This window comes from Phodopus roborovskii, unplaced genomic scaffold (genome assembly GCF_943737965.1).
Source record: "Phodopus roborovskii unplaced genomic scaffold, PHOROB, whole genome shotgun sequence".
NCBI classification, from domain to species: domain Eukaryota; kingdom Metazoa; phylum Chordata; class Mammalia; order Rodentia; family Cricetidae; genus Phodopus; species Phodopus roborovskii.
Window position 1 is genome coordinate 37,752,526 of NW_026126447.1, and position 19,182 is coordinate 37,771,707.

Below are 19,182 nucleotides of genomic sequence, written 5' to 3' on the forward strand. Positions count from 1 at the left end.
ATGCATTTGTAAGTGAATATTATTCATCCTATAATACTGAAGACATTGAAGATTTAGGATTAAGAAAAAGAAAACCTTTCCCCATTATGTGATTTCATTTATGATTTGATGTTACCTCAGGTTCCTTTAAGAAAGAAAAAAAATTTATTTCTTTATAGTACTTATGAATCTTGTATTTCTGAGGTGTTATACAACATAAATAGTATTTTCCTTATTTGTTCTCTCTTCCCTTCTCCCTCTCCCCCTCCCTTTCTCTCTTCTGTCTCTGGCTCTCTCTCGCTGTAAGACAGTCTCTTTGTCTCTCTGGCTATACTGGAGCTCCCTGTGTAGAACAGGATGACTGAACTCATAGAGATCCATCACCCTCTCCCCAGAGTGCTGGGATTATAAGTGTGCATCATCACGCTCAGCATTTTTTATTACAATTCCCATCTGTTTAACTCACCAACCTCATCTTTCACTGCCCAATTTATGATTTCTTTTACACCTAATTGCCTTCCTGCTTTTCCACTTACTGTCATACCAGTTCAGCCCTAAACCTGAAAAACACTTAGATTCCTTTAGATGTCATTAATATGGAATTTGAAAACAATTTTCTTGTGCTTTATCATTTCTGTCTTATAATAGTGGGTTTTTCCTTTTGAAGTTATAGTGTCATTTGTTTCATTATTTTGTCATGGATCAATTATGGAGTAATTGAAACTAGGTTTTAAAAAATCTGCTATGTTTTAGATAGCTGGGGTTCTTATTGCTTTCTTATGGGTTAGCGCGGTGGAAATTATCCCTCACCCTGTTGCATCTCTGTTTGCATGGTCTAATTCCCATTTAGCAGTATTCATTATGGGCCAGTTTTACTTAGGCACTCGTCTCTAGAGATAAAAGGTGATCAAAAGTAAGGACTGTGTCATCATGGAGCTTGGTCTCTTGGGGAGGGCAAACATAAATTATAAATCAACCTGGCAGTGGTGGTACACGCCTTTAATCCCAGCACTTGGGAGGCAGAGGCAGATGGATGGATGTCTTTGAGTTTAAGGACAGCCAGAGCTGCTTAATGAGACTGTCTCAAAAAAAAAAAAAAAAAAAAAAAAAAAATCAAACAAAAAACCATAAATAAATGTCAAATTACATTTGTGAGCAGTGCCCTGAGGGAGTACTTCAGAAAGTAAATATTTGGGTGAAATTAACCTCATTTAGAACTTCGAGAGCCTTCTCTAAAAAAAATTAGGAGTGTATAGGAGCCAAGTGGTCTTAAGAGGACAAAGAGGAGTTAGGAGAAGCAGCATAAAACAGCATTGTGCACATTGGTTCTGCAGGAAACAGCCTTAGACTACTCCCCCTAGAACAATGTGTCTCTGCCCCATGACATCTGGGACTTCAGCTGGAAGACTTAAGCCTGAAGACAATGGCTAGAAGTTGGAATCTGGAAGCTCCTTCCCTAGCTTTCAGGGCCTGGCTCTCTGTGGGGCCCAAGTTAATCTATTGGACAGGGTGACCTCTTTGTTTGCCCTGGATTCCCTTAGTACATAGTATCTTGGTAACAAAAGAGTCCAGGGAACTATTCCAGAGAGAGCCAGGTCATTCCCTTTCCATGGTTTAGGGTTGGACATCAAGCCAGAGACATAAAGCCTCACCCCTTCCCGGCCAAAGGAAATAACTGTCATCTTTTTGATCAAGAGAATAGCACATTGGTAACACCACAAAAGTGACAGTGTTGTGCCTCTCAAGAAGATGGTAGGTTCTAGAGAAACTAGAATATAGAAAGCTGGAGAGGGAAATAGGTCATTCACAAGGCCTTAAAGAACATTTAAAAAAACTTATTTTAAGGATATTAAGTATTTGGGAGTTAACATTAGATTTGTGTTTTTTAAGCTCAGTGTGGCAAGCTATATGGGGTGGTCTCTTTCTCCTTACCCCACATTAGGAAGCATGTAAAATAATCTAGGACTAAAGTCCACTAGGAAGTGACTGTGAAGACAGTGCATGGATTTGAGAGGCATGAAGGAATTTAGGCATAACCACTAGCTCTTGAGGATGGGGATTAGAAAACAAAGTGTTAAATATGGTCTCCTGGATTCTGATTTGCTGCCAGACAACTGTGCCATTTGCCAGGATGGAAAACAGGAGAAGTGGACTGGAATTAAGGAGAAGCACATGAACTTGCTTTAGGACACATACTGAATTGGAAAAGATGTTAAATAGGCCTCTGCCTTTGTGAGCCTGCAGGTCAGAAGAGTGATCTATGCTGGGGATAGAAATTTATGAATCATCTGAGGATGGTGAGAAAGTACAGCTGTTAAAGAGTACTTACTGCCCGTGCGAAAAACCAGAGTTCAGTTCCTACAATCTACATTGGGAGTAGGACAACCTGTCTTCAGGGAAATCCTATGTCATCTTTTGTCCTCCTCGGGCACCCACATGGACACACACATAATCAACACACATACGTTTACAACTTTATAAACCAAAAGAAGTTTATGAGTTGTCTATAGGTCATAATTGAGATGTGGAGAACAGGAAAATCACCAAGATTACCTGGGACCAAAAAACAGAGCCCAGCACTGAGGCTTGACTTATAGTTGGAGGCTAAGAAGGGGAGGGTGTACAGAAGGAGAGGCCCGATAGGAGGAACAAGACCCACAAGTAGGCATGGGTAAGGGAAGAAAATCTAGTTTTTTAAGAGGAGGGTGTGGCAGAAGATCAAATATTCCTGCCAAGTGTTGGGAAAAGATTGAAACATGGTCATTGGTTTAAAGCTGTATAAATGTAAAGTTTTAGTCATGACCACAATAGCAGTCATTGTGGGGAGTTAGGACTCTAGGATCCCGATTATGCTGTTATTAGTAATTTTTGTCAGGCAAAGAAATGAAAATAGATTAGATTAGATTAGATTAGATTAGATAGATGCCTCCTTCAAGTTTATCCTCAAAATTAGAAAAAGAAGTTAGAGCAGTGTGGCTGACGGTGATGGTGCTTTTAATATTTTATAACGGGAAAATGAGAGTTCATTTTTGAAGGGAATGATAACCTTTGAGAGAGAATGGGATATCAGAATGGTTAAGTTGAGAATTTCTGCTGTTTGGTGAAGTTTTGAGAAAGATAAACCCACATTATTTGTATATGTAATTACCATTAAGTATCTGTTCTGTGTTAAATTATGACTATTTGGAGGGGTCACTAATTGGAGTGTTTGTTTTTATACTTGTCCCTTTTTTCTCAGAAGAATGATGAAAATGGAAATTGTTCAGGTGAAGGAATTGAATTCCCTACAACAAATTTGTATGAACTGGAAAGCCGTGTTTTGACTGACCATTGGTCTATCCCATACAAGCGAGAAGAATCACTAGGCAAATGTCTGTTGGCTTCTACCTACTTAGCAAGACTTGGTAAGCTTTCACTTTCATACCTCAGATGTTTGTTGCAGGACACAAATTTCGTCTCTGTGTTTGAATTGTCTGTGTGATTTTGGTCAGACCATTTATTTTCTCAGTCTCTGTCATTCCCTGTGGGATAAAAGCTTTAAATCAGTGTTTGTTTTCAATTCTAGTAGAGTATAAGATTATCTGTAATAGAATTGAAAAGCTTTATAGAGGCTAAAATTAACTTTTCCCTAGAAGCTTGGAGCACTTTCAGTTTGAGCTCAATTCAGTCTCTCTCTCTCTCTCTCTCTCTCTCTCTCTCTCTCTCTCTCTCTCTCTCTCTCTCTCTCTCTCTCTCTCTCTCTCTCTCTCAGGAAAAATTCTGGCAATGTAATCCCTAGCATATGTGAGGCAAGGTCCCTGAGAATGGGAAGAAGAATGCATAGTTACTAATCATGATTAAATATAAGATACCTCAAAGGAAATATTTTGACCAGTCCTAAATTTAATCCCATCAGATATCTATGGTCCATTTAGTATTGATTTCTCAACACTGGTATTAAGAGTCTATTGGGATGTTAGGCAGGAGTTGTGGGAGTTTTGAAAGATAGAATTGTTTATCAGGATTCCCAGTGATTAAAATTCATTGCTAAGTTTAAGAGAGAAAAGCATTTCAGATCCAGGGAGTTAATTGTCTCAGTGGGTAAACACACTTGCCTCCAAGTCTAACAATCTGAGTTCAAATCCAGAGACCCAGATGGAGGAAGGAAAGAACCTATTCCTGTTTTCCCCCAACCTCCACATACATGCATCACCCCACCCTAACAGTATATAAATATAAATAAATCTTAAAACACAATGCATTTTTCCTCTGGATAAATTTTCCAGTAGCTTCTTTCATTCACTTAGCATTCATTACTTGTTGTATGTGTTGTGTTATACAGAGTTCTTTGTTTTAGTTACATAGAGTTTGTCTACTTGCTTTAGAAAAGAAAGGTAATTGGGGCATTTGTTTCACATATGCTTTTATAAGTGTCTATTTAAGCAATTAGTGTGTAGTAAGTAGCTGTTTTGTCTCATCAGGTCACAAGTTATTATGACATGGAGACATAAGACCGTCCATTTCAGTTTTAATTAGTGTCTAGTTGAATGCTATGATTATTTATCAGCCTGTTACTATAGAAAAATGTCTGCATCTGCTTTTAGTAATTACTTAAGAAACAAGGTTTTGCTATATGTACAAATTTGGAATAAATATGCAATGTCTACAAAAAGCACTTGAAATCTACATAAGTTATATCCTCTTATTTATCTAACCAAGGTCTTTCAGAATCTGATGAGAACTGCAAAAGATTTATGGAGCGGTGTATGCCTGAGGCATTTAAGAAGGTAAGGAAATGTGCTAATTTGATGGCTGGTAGGGGTAAAGGTAGTTGAACGTTTTGTTTTAGTTTTAGATATTTATGCATAAAATCAGTTCATGAATCTTGTTTAACTGAGGAATTCTGTAATATGAAATAAACTTTATATTTGAAACTTACCAATAATATACTTCAATTATATTTAAGTATTTACATTTACCTTTGGTTAACTCTTATTTTCCAATATTTAATTGCTAAAGAATAGATTAGTTTAATTGTAATAGGAGATTGTATAACATAGTAAAATATAGGATTGACACTTAGAAAATTTAGTATTCATTACCCAAATAGGAACCACTTCATGCTTTTTTATCTTAATTTTTGTATTGTTATAATATATCATTTCCCTTTCTCTTTACTACCTCAAAACATCCCTTATATTTCATCCGAACCCTCTCATATACTGCCCCCTTGATTTCTTTCAAACTCATAGCCTCTTTTTTCTTTAATTGTGTGTGTGTGTGTGTGTGTGTGTGTGTGTAGGTGGGCGGATGGATGGATGACACTCTTAAATACACAAGTACAATTTGCTCAGTTTTCAGGGCTGACCATTTGTTATTGGGTAACCAATCAATAGTCTTTCCTAGGAAGACTCTTCTGCTCTTAACATTTCCTAGTTGACCTTTATAGTTCTTTGTGCAGGGTTGAGGCCTCATGAGTTTCCACCCTCTTCATGTTTGCATGTCTATTGGCAGCAGCATTGTTCAGTTCATGTTCAGGAAACAGCAAATCCCTGTTCCCGCTGGCTTTTAGAGTCTTTCTGACTCCTCCAATTAAGGAAATAGAGGTGAGAGACACAGAAGAAGAGGGAAGAGAGTAAGGATGTCTGAAAAGTCCATGAGGAATCATACTATTAACTGTCAACCAAAAAAAAAAAAAAATATATATATATATATATATATATATATATATTATAAAATACACAGAAGTTGAATATAAATATTCATATATAGTTTAAATGAATATTTGCCATCTGAATTGACAGTGTTCTCCACAAAAGCCCTAGACCATCTAACAGGGATCCCAACACCAAACATGAGAAACCCAGGATTATTTAAAACATTATAGTCTAATGTTATTACTCTTGATAGCCTCACACAGATAGAGCTAAGTCCCTGTTGAAGAAGACACTGTGCACTTCAGATATAGGGCTGAAAGGCCCCTGTGCTGGTTATGACCTGAAAGCCTCTTCTCTAAGGACTAGCTTTTATGGTCGCAGAAGGCTTCATGCAAGCTTCCAAAAGAGGGAAATAATCAGCCATCCTACCCAGCTATGACGCCTATAAACCACAACGCCCTGCATGGCATTATAACCCTAAGGGTTGCAGTAATTGTTCATGTACCTTGATGGTAACCAAAAACTCTATTGGATTTAAGACCCACTCAAGATGGAAATCATGCCTGGTACTAGAAACCTAGCCAGATATCCAGAGGTAGTGACGTCATGGATCTTGGAGGAGAACCTACAACCACCACTTTACAAAGCCATTATAGTCCCAAACTTTATTCTAAATATTTACCTTATACCCACATATAAGTGTAGTCCTTACCCCTCATCAAGGAAATGTCTCTTTGCAACAGATGGAGACCACTACAGAAAACCAAACAAAGTGCTCAGTTATGGAGCCTAGTTATAAACAAGTCCTGTACCCAAGGCTCAGGCATCATTATGTTTATTGTTTTTCCAAGATGGAAACATATTTTAAACTAAGATTGTTCTTCCTGAAAAAAATGACATGAATAAAAACAAGTGATAGGTTTGCTCCTCATTCTGTCTCTCAGATGGCAGTTTTTTTTTCATAGGGCAAATAGGAGACTACAGACTTGTGTTACTAAAAGCAGTCTGACTCAGCTTAATTCCCTGTTCAGGACCTGAGTTGTATTCCTCACAAGAGAAAGGACTATGTCATAGACATTGCTGTTTCCCTAGCAGAAAACAAGGTGCTCAATGCCCTTAGCTGAATAGACGAATGTGTGTCCCATTCTCTTATACATAGGGTTTTGCATTCATTTTTTCTAATATGCAAATTAAGTCACCAGACCTACAGATGGATAAAGTTTGTATTTACCTTAAAACTCGGTGACACGGGCTAGAGAGATGGCTCAGAGTTTAGGAGCACTGGCTGATCTTCCAGAGGTCCTGAGGTCCTGAGTTCAATTCCCAGCAACCACATAGTGGCTCACAACCAACTGTGATGAGATCTGCTGCCCTCTTCTGGCAAGTAAGGGATACATGCAGACAGAATGTTGTATGCATAATAAATATAAATCTTTAAAAAATAATAATAATAATGGCATTGTAATAAACAGTCAAGTGCTGGTTAGTTGTTTTTCCCTGAAACCATGAGCACAGATATGCTGAAGTATTTGATTTAATTTTATGAATTCCCAAAAGTTAAATTTTCTCATGGTTTAGAATTACAAAGGCTCTCCTTCTTCATGATTAGGCATGCAGCAGAATTGTGTGTGCCTCCAAAAACCTAGGTGGGTTTCATCTAGTTAGTGATCCTTCCTCTAGCTGTACTTCCTAGTGTGAGGCTCTTTCTACCTGTAGTGTTTCTAAATGGTAGAGTGCTGATTGCATGGAGAAGGTGCAAGAATGGGGCTTTGTTATTACTTTGTATTCTTTACCTTTCACCTTCCAGCCATCTTGTTCTGCCAGAGAAAGTAATCCAGGTTGGCTCTAGTGCATGGTTGTATTTAAACTGTGTGTCCATCTTCTACACCAGGGGCTACCTGTCTCTCCCCATCTCTTCTAGAAGGTAGAACTTCATGTTCAAAGTGAAAAGTGAACTAATGAGATGACATTTTAATGTTGAAAGTACATGAAGCCTCATAATCAATGCTTCATTTTAATGTGTAATTTTTAGGTGTAAGAGCAGAATATAGTCAATCTTGGGGAAAAAACAAAACTGGTGCCTCACCAGTTTATGTAAATGTAATCTTTGGATGTTTGCTCATTTGAGCCAACAGTGGAGCTGATTGGTGTTCTGATAATGTAGGACTGAATTCCCTCTCTGTAACTACTGCGATCCTGGTTTGTCCAGGCTCCCCATCCCAGGTTTCAATGTGACCAAAGTAAGTTTTTATTGCACAGTATTTTCCCTCTAGAGGAAACCCTTCCAGATACATGGAATCGGGAGAAGAGCTTGTGGCACACAGCTGGAACATCGGCATTTGGGAAGCTAAGGAGGAGGCTAGCCTGACCTGAGACCCAGTCTCAAACACCAAAGCCCCTAAGTCAACAACAATAAAAAACAAAATACCTACCAACTAAATAAACATGTGTGAAGCCATTGCGATATTTAAGTGTAATCCTTAGTTTTCTCATTCCCTGATTTGGTGGTTAGTTTTTAATTAGACATTCTGAGGAATTAAAAGTCCAAGGGTCCAATTTCTCTTATTTTTTAACAATATTTGATAGTCACTTAAAAAGTTAACTATTACTTTTGTACATATAAAAGAGAAATAAAGGCACTGTAAATTCATTATTTATAAATTGGTTCACATTAAAAATTCTTGTTCAGCCAACCAGTGGAAAGATGCAGTCCTTTTCCTGAGACATGAAGAATTTGAATTGAATATATGTATGAATCATTGAAACACATCATCCATACCTTAGATTCCAGATTCACTGATTAATGTTGACAGCTTATCGACATATATTAATAATGCCTTACATTTATAAATGCTTCCATGTTTGTTATATCTTTTGATATTTGTAACATCTGAGTGAGATGAACAAAAATCATCCCTCATTAGAGATATTTTTATTATTTGTAATATAACAAAAACAATGTCTCTGAGAATTTGATAACTTTGTTGAAGGCCACAACAATCTGGAACCAGTAGTTTCCACAGTAGATGTCAAGTTTCTGCTTGCTCAGTGTTCTTGGTCTCTTGCAATAATAATAATGAAGAGCAGAAGAGCAAAATAAAAAATGTTTTTAATGCTGGATGTGGGCTGGGTGTCTTTAATCCCATCACTTAGGAGGCAGAGGGCAGAGGACCTGGCAGATCTCTTTGACTTGAGGCCAGCCTGGGCTACCCAGTGAGTTTCAGGACAGCCAGGACTACATAGAGAGACCTTAAAAAACAATTGCTTTTAAACAAACTGCTTTGATGTAAAGAAATTGAAGTTCAAATTTGAGATAGTAAAGAAGCTGGATTGTGGTCACTAGTCTTAAATCCATCTGCATTCAAAAGGGTATTTTGTTTATGTTTTTGGTTACTTGAAATTTACTTGGTACACTGTGGGTTTCTTGTCTATTTTCCAAGTTAGACTCTACATTCCTTTTTGTTTTTATAGCTCCTGACATCAAGTGCTGTTCACAAGTGGGGTACTGAAATTCATGAAGGAATCTACAACATGTTGATGCTACTAATAGAATTGGTTGCAGAGAGAATAAAACAGGATCCAATCCCCATTGGTCTCCTAGGCGTGCTTACAATGGTATAGTATCTTGAAAATGAAGTTACTCTCTTTGTTTTGATTTAATTGAAAATAATTTGCTCTTCTTGCACTTGTAATTAATAACAAATGATAAACATTTTATCACGAAAAATAGGACTTTAGCCATCAAAGTGCTTATATTTTAGTTCAAAAGCAGAATAGCCATCATGTTTGGAAGAAATACTTGTCTAGTTTGAATAGATGTTCAGAAGCTTTCCCCGACTCCAATTATTCCCATCCTAAACACATTCACAGAGGGTTCTGCCTTTTCTTCAGCTCTTGTCTTTCCCTCAGTTTCATGGTCTCCACTGCCGTCATTTGGCTGTAACTGAGGCAGCTCTTGCCACTGATGTTGCCTAGCCTGAAACCAGACCTCTCGTCCTGCTACTCCATCTCCCTTAACAAGGCACCAGCAAGGCAGGAGGGTACCACTCCTGTCCTTTGCTCTGAACTAGCCAAAGCCTGAGTTTTGCTAGTGTTCTGTGACAGTTCCATTAGAGGAAAAAGCAAAGGCTATATTTTTATCTTCTTTTCTAATGCTAATATGTTGCTATAAAAATAGGTAATGTGTCTCTGTTCCTTTTGAATCTAGGCTTTCAATCCTGATAATGAATACCACTTTAAAAACAGAATGAAAGTGTCTCAGAGGAATTGGGCAGAGGTGTTTGGAGAGGGAAATATGTTTGCTATTTCACCTGTATCTACTTTCCAAAAGGTAAATGCAGCTCTTTTTCACCCTTTGTTTGTAAATAGATTGAATTTGTATGTGTTACAAAACTGACAATTAATATAAAAGAGTTAAAATCATCTAGAAATAAAGGATACATATTCTGTGTGGTTTATAGAACTTACAATTCTTTAAAATTACTTATTTTTTTCCTGGAGCTGTTAAGTAATGCTATGAGGAATTTTTTTTTTTTATCTGAAATTTATATTTGGTGAAAGAAATTACTCAGTGCCCTACATACTGGATTATTAGAACCACAGTTTAATTGATGTCCCAGTTTCCTAGAGGTATTTGAGAGAGTAGAGCATTTGAAATTACTTGAAATAACTAATTCTACCTAAAAACAGAATAAAACTAATCATAGTGTTATCTAGATTTTTTTGCAAACACCACAAGTATTAAAACTTTGTTCTTACAGTTCCAGCTTCAGGACAGGAAACTTTGGAGGAGACAAGAGAGCCTCCTTGTTCCTAGAATCAGCTTTCAACAAGCTTAAAGCATAACAGTATGTCCGTATAGTGTACATTACAGTAGCATAGTGGAGGAAACATAAAAAGTTACAATAAAATAAACATTTGGTGTAATTCTGTCCTATGTGTAGAACATGGAGGGGGGGATTGGTTAGTGCAGTGCTGCTTTGAACACCGTCCTAGCACTCAGTGGCAAGGATGGCAAATTTAATCTCACAGTAACCTTGAGTTAGGTACTATTTTATTCTCTTTTCACATATGAGAAATTAAAACCACCTAAGTAATTCAGTAGGGCCATTTACCAAGGTATAAGAATAATTCATGCAGTCATGACATTTGAACTTACACTGTATGCTTTCCCTAAATACAAAAATCTTTTCTTCACATCTGTTGTGTTCGTGGCATTATGTGTATGAGAGCACTGCACTTAGGGGTTTACTGCAGGTAAATGCGCAGCAGACATTTATTCTCCTCCCTTCTCTTCCTACTACTGAGACCAGAAAAGTTCAATCTTTGTTTCCCCTCTTTTTCCCATAAGGAATTACTTCTCCTGCCAAGGCCCTGGCCTCCTGTCCTGCTTTATCCAGCATTTGCTCTTGAGTTCCTATTCCTTCTCTGGTGTCATTAGTCTTTCCCTCACTGTTGGGTTATTGTCATTTAGTATGACTCTGTTTTCCATCTGTAAATGTTCTGTGCTTTATATCATATCCTTTGTAGCTTCAGCATGGATTCAGTCCACACTCAAACCTCATAAAAAGATTCCAGGTTCTCCCCAGTCATCCAGAGTGGCTACCCTAAACTTTTAGCTTACTAGCTAAACAAAACCCGAATTACATTATCTTTATTCTCCTCTGAGCAATACAAACCTTAGCTTGTTTCCTGTGGTTTCCACAACTTTTAATTCCTACCTTACTATCTCTAGTGTGTAGTCTCCCAGTCCTTGCCTGACTTTTTTTTAAACCTATGAAAGAGGTATCTCACTTGTAAAATATGCTTTAGCTAAGTATCCATTAGTGATTGACTTTGTTTTTTAATGGTCTGAACCTTTATTTCACACATGGCCTTAATTCTGTGCTAATAGCTATTTTTTTTGTCAGAATAATAAATTATTGCAATGATTTTAATTGGGCTTGTTGAGAAGTTGGCTACTGGCCTGATTATGAGATGTGCGTCTTTCTTCACTGGCTTCATTTTCAGACTCTTTTTCCTTGATGCTATCTTTTTACCTCTCACATTGCTGGCTGATCAAGGTATTCTTAGTTGGACAGTGGTGGCACACGCCTTTAATCCCAGAGGCAAGTGAATCTGTGTGAGTTTGAGGCCAGCCTGATCTGCAGATCCAGTTCCAGGACAATCAGGGCTACATAGAGAAACCCTGTCTCAAAACAAACAAAAAAATTAACAAACAAAAAACAAGATATTCTTACTGTTTCCTTTGTTGCAGATTCACTGGACTTCAGAATCTAATATATTTGTACATGTACACACACAAGGGGGAAGTGTGCATGGATAGGGGTGGGGTATGTAGTGTATATGTTCTTGAGTTTGCACACTGGCAGGTCTTTGTGCATGTGTGTGTATGTAGGCCAGAGGTTAGTGTCATGGTCACTCTCCATGTTGTTGAGATAGCGAGCACCTTACTGAGTCCTTGAATGCTCTCCTGGTTACTATTTTGTATCAGTTCTGGCACTTTTCAGCCATTAGACAATCTCTCTCTCTCTCTCTCTCTCTCTCTCTCTCTCTCTCTCTCTCTCTCTCTCTCTCTCTCCTTGTGGAACTTTGATTGGATACATGTTAGACTGTCTCTGTCTTCTATGTCACTTTTTCCATCTGTCTCTTTGTACTTTATTTGTGATAGTTTTCCCCATGTCTAAAGTTCAGTTTCTTTTTTTTTCTATTTGTATTTAGTTTTCTATTTAGCATGCTGATTTAAATCTTTAGCTTCAGTATATGTGTGTATTTTGTTTTTGAAACAGGGTCTCATATAGCCCAGGGTGGCCTTATCTTCCCGGTCTTCCTGCCTCCGCTTCCCAACCATTGGGATTTCAGACATTACTTACCACATTATTGGGTCCTTCACTGCTAGCCAGCTTTGGTTCAGGCCTTCCTCTCTTGGTACTGTACTTCCTGTAAGGAATGTCCTCTCTTCTCACTGCTATAAATGTTACCTTAATGATGATGACTTTGGTTTATCTTTGTTGTTCAAACTGTTCTCTGAGCATACCTGAGTAAGAAGTCAGCCATCTCCTCTTAGTTGCCACACAGTTCTCAAGAGTCACATGCCAAGGGGGCCCTGCTGTTGCCTGCATAGCCTCTCTTCTTTTCCTCTGAGTAAATAGCATCCCTATCTATCTCATTGCTCAGGCTAAACCAGAGTTGCCAGAATCATCCTGTTTTCTTAGTCTCTGTATTCAAACCATAAACAGATTCTTTGATTTAAAACCCAGTCATGCCTCCAGTGACCACTGTCTTCTGCAGCCATTCTGTTCCGCATACCACCTGGCCTATTGTGTACACTCTGTTAGTCTTCTAACTGGTCTGAATGTCTCCCAATCTTCCATTCTTTCATGCCATTGCATTGCCACCAGAACTGCAAGTGACCTTCTTAGAATATAAAACCCATACCACCCTTTCTTGAAACACTTGGTTGCTGTCCTTGCTTCTGCTTGTGTTTGCAGTTTGACCTGTGCCATTCTCCAAAACTCCCTTTCACCCGTGTGTGCCATTCTCTCCAACTCAGTAGTGCAGCCTGGGAGAGAATTCTCGTAGTGTTTCTTTCACACAGTGGGCTCTAATGCCTTCTCCAAATAGACTTGGCCATTTCAGCCTATCTGCACAAACTATCTATCCTTTATTGTCTCACACAGATCTTTCATGAACACCACTCTGCCCCTTGCCTTTTGTTTTATTGGATGATTTATCATAATTTGAATTGCTTATGTATGTGGTGATTTTCTGGTTTTTAAGTGACATCTCTTCCTGTCTAAACCCAAGTGCCTAGAAAAAGAAAAGAGAGAAGAGAAGGGAGAGCAAGGAAAGAGCTTATTTAAGGGTATTAATGATAAACCTAGGACTGAACTTTAATCTCTGATTTTAAGTTGTCTGCTTTTTAGGTAATAATTTTTAATTTCTAAAATAAAATTTCAGCCATGTGTGGTGATGTCCTCTTTAAATCCCCAGCACTTGGGAGACAGAAGCAGGAGGGAAGAAATTAAAGCCAGTCTTAATTGCCCAGCAAATTCAAGGTCAATCTGAGCTACCTGAGACCCTGTTCTGGAAAACCACAGTAAATAAATACAACTTTCTTAGAGAATTTAACTTGAGTTACCTGGTCCTTGGAGAACTTAAACAGCAATTCCCAGCTGCTCCCAAATGCATGAATGTTTCTTATGTGATGTGATCCATGAAGGTCTAGATTTGTTGCTTCAAAAATTATGTCAGAGACTTTGAAAATATAAACTTAAATGCTTCAAAAATTGTATACAGTAATATCAAAGACTTAATGCTTTTTTTTTTCAGATTTCCCATTTAGGAAATTTTTTAAAAATGCAAAGATTAATAATGAGGAAACTTTTGTATTACCATATTAACTTTGACTTTTTTTCTCACAGGAGCCTCATGGATGGGTTGTGGACTTGGTAAATAAGGTATCCACTTTTATTATTACTTTGGTTTTGAGATACTATTCCCATTTTCTAGAGTGATTTCTGGTAGTTGGGTACTTTAAACAAATGACCATTATGGAGAATAATCAAGTATTTTTCTGTTGCTGTGATGAAGTACCACGACCAAAAGGATTTCTTTTGGTTCATAGTTCAGTCCATAAGGTTGGGGAAGGCATATCAGTTGGAGGCAGAAGCAAGAAGCTGGCTGATCCCATCTAAGGCATACACAGGAACCAGTGAGCAAAAACAAACCCTCAAACCTGCTCCCAGGGATAAACTTTCTCTAGCAAGGCTAGAGAACCTCCTAAAGGTTCCATAGTCTCTCCAAACAGTGCCACCAGCTGGGCACCAAGTGTTCAAACACATGAGCTTATGGGGGATATTTCTCATCCAAACCACCACAAATAAGAATGTTTCACTGAGGAGGACTATTGCATGGTTCCTTCCCAATTTGTGTATGTGATATATAAAACTGAACATCAAATTTTGTGTTAGCACATCTTCTACAATACACCTTAGGAACATTAAAATTGCATTCCTAGTGTTCCAAGAACAATCTCAGAGTACAGTGGTAAAGTAAAATATTAACCTTAATTCTTTGTTTAAATTATTACTGTGGAACATTTCTAAATTAATTCATGCCTGTTTTCTTTTCAGTTTGGAGAATTAGGTGGGTTTGCAGCAATCCAAGCCAAACTCCATTCAGAAGATATAGAACTTGGGGTGAGTTAAACCACTCACTGTGCTCAGTGTGCAGGTTTACTTTATTTCTGTTAGTATATAGCTAGGAGACACAACCTAAATATGGCGAGTTAAATATTAAGGTTAATCAGGCTGGGGAGAAGCTGTTGTTACAGTGCATCCACATAAAAAGCCATGCATAATGTACATGCTTATAATATCAGCCCTGGGAGACAAACAGGCAGATCACTGGGACATGCTAGTCACCATCATTGGATTGATTTGGAAATATGTACTGAAATACCATCTGTAAGTGTTAAAAATTGGACAGTTCCTGTAGGATATCAACTAATCAACTCCCCTGGTACCTCTTTAGAAGGCAGAATTTTAGTCAGGAAGAGAAACTGATGGTGTAATAGACTGACCTTGCTGCCATAAGCTGGGAAGCCTCGTCTTTCTGCCTTGAGAGTTACTTAGACTGATCGGTTGTCATATGATCCCTATTGAGTTTATGTTGAAAGTGGCTTTTTGACATGGAAGATAATAGTGATTTGAAAAAGAAAAGGAACTCAGAGGCAGTTTTGTCTAATTTATTTGTTTCTCAAAACTGGCTGTGTTAGGCATTGAGTGATATTAGAAATTACCCTTATTTCTTAAATGTGTTGAAAATATTCAATAATTTTCTAGTCTTTAAATAACAAAGAACACTCCCAAATTTCCACCCTACCTGGATGAACATTGGGGAACACACAGGATTGAAGGCTTATACTCTATTGGTATTAAATGTTGTGGAGTTAAAAACCCTTCTCAAATCTTCCCTTAGGTCAGACCATTTTCCAAACTGGCAACAGTGATGGGTGTGTGTATATATATATATAGAGAGAGAGAGGAGATAGTGCACTCATTTTCATAATAAGTATAATTAAAGTTTCATGATAAGTGCCTGATTCCTGACCAGTTAGTGTGGCTGTATCCCAAATAAATTTAGGCCATATGATGTTTAAGTCATATTTTTTTAACTTGAGCAATATTGGGAAAAATAATCAAATTCCCACCAGTTAAAAAACACCTGCACTAAATAATGAAACTGGTCTATCCTATACATACACTTATACCTGTTCCCATCCCACTCCGTCTGTCCCTTCTACTTCTTCATCTCCATAAAACAAGTTGTTTTCAGGCTGTACACAGTAGTACACTTTCACTTATATTATAGACCATTAAAGTTCCTAGTGGCTCCAATTTCTTGTACAAAGTCTGTACAGTGATGCACTTGCTTGTTAATGTTGCTGGATCATTTGTTAGTTTTTACTACTATAGAAAATGTTCTCTTCATATGTGTCTTCATGTATGCATGTTTGTAAAGGATCAATTCTTAAAGACTGTACATTTTAAAATTACAGTAAACTGCTAAATCTCCTTCCAAAAAGTTATACCACCAGTCTGTATTCACCCAAACCCATTTTACAGTATGACTGATAATGGTACATACTTTTCAATCTGTTACTGAGTTTGCAGTGCTCTGCTATTCTGTGAATTAGAGCACTTCTCTGTGTGATTACTGTCTACTTGCATTTCATCTGCAAATTGACCTTTTAGATCTCAAGTAGTACTTCATTAATTTTTAGGAATTATTTTAATAGTAAATTAATTTTTATGTGAATGTATGTATATCTGTGCATGAGGGTGTGTGGTATGTTTGTAGAGGTCAGAGGTTCTTTCCTTCTACCATGTGGGTGTAGAGGATTGCACTCAGGTTGTCAGGTTTGACAGCAGGGACCTTTACCTCTGAGCCACCTTGCCAGCCTTATTTATATTTGAGATGTTGGATATTAAAAAATTCTGTATAGTCATACTTTTCCTTAATGGCTTAAAAGTTTTTCAGACTTGCTTAGGGAACATTGTCCCACTTCAAAGTTATAATTTTGTTTCTTTTTATGCTTTTATAATTTTTAAAATTTGGCTCTTGATTGATTCAATTTGTTTTTATTTATTGGATGACAAGGATCTCATACTTTCAAATAAATAAGCAGTTGATACAAGATCCTCTTTGACTAATTTTTGTTTTCATTACCATTGGTATTGACTAGTTTCATCTTATCTCTAAATCCCCTGAGTGTGATTTGTTTCTGGACTCCTGTTGTTTTCATTCAGTGCTGATGCTCCCATCTTTATTTACTGTCCATGCCACTATTGCCCACTGTCATTGTTACCAAAAGTCTGATTTATTTTGATGGTTTTCACTCTTGTGGATATAATTATCATGTCAGGGAAGAAAAAGTCACCGAGGCCATGTTTGGAATAGCATTAAATAGGTAGGTCAGTGAACAGGAAGTGGACATTTTTATAATTGATATTTCTCACTCAGATGCACAACGTCTCTCTCGTTTATTTGGGCTTTCTTTAATGTGTTTTAGTAACTTTTTCTCCTTTAAATAGGATTTAACATTTTTAGGGGTAGGGAGTCAGAGGATATTTAACTTTCTCCTTAAATATCCTCTCCTTTACAAAAGAAAATGTTTTAATATTCATCATTATAAACTTTAGAATCATTTCATTCAGTGTGTAAGGGGAGTTCTGTTGACATTCTAATTTAAATGTCTATATTAATTTAAGTGTGTCGCCTTTCTATCCAGAATTTGGTTTATCTAATCATTACTTAATAACTTGAGCAAGTCTTCATTTACATTTTAATAGCTACATGGAAAGGGTTTGCTTAATTTTAAAAGGTAAAAATCTCCCTCACATTTCACCTTGCTCTTTACTGTCTTCTCGCAGGCTGTCTCAGCGCTGGTGCAGCCTTTAGGGGTGTGTGCAGAGTATCTGAACTCCACTGTGGTGCAGGTATGATTAAGCCATTTTGTATCACTGCCCAAGACATGACAAACATTAGCTTTTGTTATTAGGTTGTTCAGAATGGTATTTAATATAGAGTAACTTCTGTTTTTCAGAATAGCTGCCATTTTTTAGTGAAAGTCCTGCCAGAAAGTAGTAGTGTTCTAAGTTTAGGGAGCCCTCTAACATTGGAAATTTTTTTTTTAATGATTGGTTTTTATCAAATATTATTTCTTAGTGTTGTTGTTTGCCTTTTCTATAAAGAAGAAGGTAACCCTGTGTTCTTCACAGGATTGTTTCATGGTTTGTTGCCACATGGGTTCTACTAAATCAGTTTGACCATCAGCTGGACATGCTTACTGCCTAGTCTCTTTCTCTTCTGAATAATAGCTTAGTAGTATATCACATCTGACTGCCTTCCTTTGAGAATTATAATTCATCAAGTCATAATCAAAGCTGTGAGTGTTTAGTTTTGTGTGTGTGCATGTCCATGCAAGTGTACAGATACTGCCCTAGGGGTCAAAGAGTCACCATCGGCTTTCTTCCTTTGTTGCTCCCTACCTTTTTTTTGTTTGTTGGTTGGTTTTAACTAGAGACCAGGTTGCTTATGGAACCTGGAACTCACTGACTGGTTGTCTGGCCAGTGAGCTCCAGGATCTTCCTGACACTGGGGTTTCAGGCATAAGAGGGGGATGGAGTCCTGAGGATCTGAACTTAGTTCCTTATAATTGTACAACAAGCCTGTTGCTCATTGACTCATCTTTTTTCTCTTGAGTATTCAGTTTTCTAATGTTGAAGGCTGATTAAACTTTCTTGTTTCTCTCTGTTTCAGTTAATAAGTTATCAAACAAAATTTATCAGAATATCTCCATTTTAATTTTCTTTATAGTCTATGAAAGTTTACATAGAATGTTGAAATTGCATCAAACATAGTGCCCCATGGGAACCCTGTTAATGTATGCACTGTTCCTTTTTGCAAATACACTGTTTTGTTGGGGACAGTTTAACTGGAGTGATACCATTTTCTTTAGTATGTGTGAGAAATTTTTCTGCCATTTCTAAATGTTAAGTGCTTTCTTTAGACATCAAAGTAATTTGCAAAATATTTTAAGGAAATAAATTAATGTTACTTTTCTTAATTCTGTATGTTAAGTTCTTTAGAAATGTCTAATGTTATTAGTTTATTAAGCATATCAATATGAAGTTTTTTGTTACGCTTTGATTTTTGAAATGGAGTGGCGGGGAGATCTCATGTAGTTAGGCTAGCCTCAAACTTATAATGTAGCCAAGGATGACCTTGGACTACTCATCTTCCTGCTTCATCTCCTAAGTGATAGGATCACAGGTATATACCAGCACATCAAGTTTATCAGTGCTGGGCTCAAACCTAGGTCTACATGCTTACTTGGCAAGCACTCTACCAGCTGAGCTGCAGTCCTAATCAGTAGTTTAGTAGCTAAAACACTTAAGACATAAAAGACAAAGTAGTTTGAGTTTTTGAAAAGATTGTTAATTATAATTAATAATAATTTAATTAACTTAGTGAATCAAACTCAGGACTAGATTTTAAATGT

General features: G+C 37.3%; 1 protein-coding gene across 1 annotated transcript in view; it reads left to right on the plus strand.

Moving 5' to 3' along the window:
• Usp24 (ubiquitin specific peptidase 24) overlaps positions 1 to 19,182 on the plus strand; it is a 123,602-nt gene that overhangs the window by 25,060 nt on the left and 79,360 nt on the right. The window contains exons 2-8 of the mRNA XM_051188293.1: positions 3,218 to 3,383; positions 4,678 to 4,745; positions 9,087 to 9,230; positions 9,823 to 9,945; positions 14,039 to 14,074; positions 14,750 to 14,815; positions 17,552 to 17,617. Of these exons, the coding sequence (XP_051044250.1) occupies positions 3,218 to 3,383; positions 4,678 to 4,745; positions 9,087 to 9,230; positions 9,823 to 9,945; positions 14,039 to 14,074; positions 14,750 to 14,815; positions 17,552 to 17,617 (669 nt within the window). The remainder of the gene's footprint in view (positions 1 to 3,217; positions 3,384 to 4,677; positions 4,746 to 9,086; positions 9,231 to 9,822; positions 9,946 to 14,038; positions 14,075 to 14,749; positions 14,816 to 17,551; positions 17,618 to 19,182) is intronic.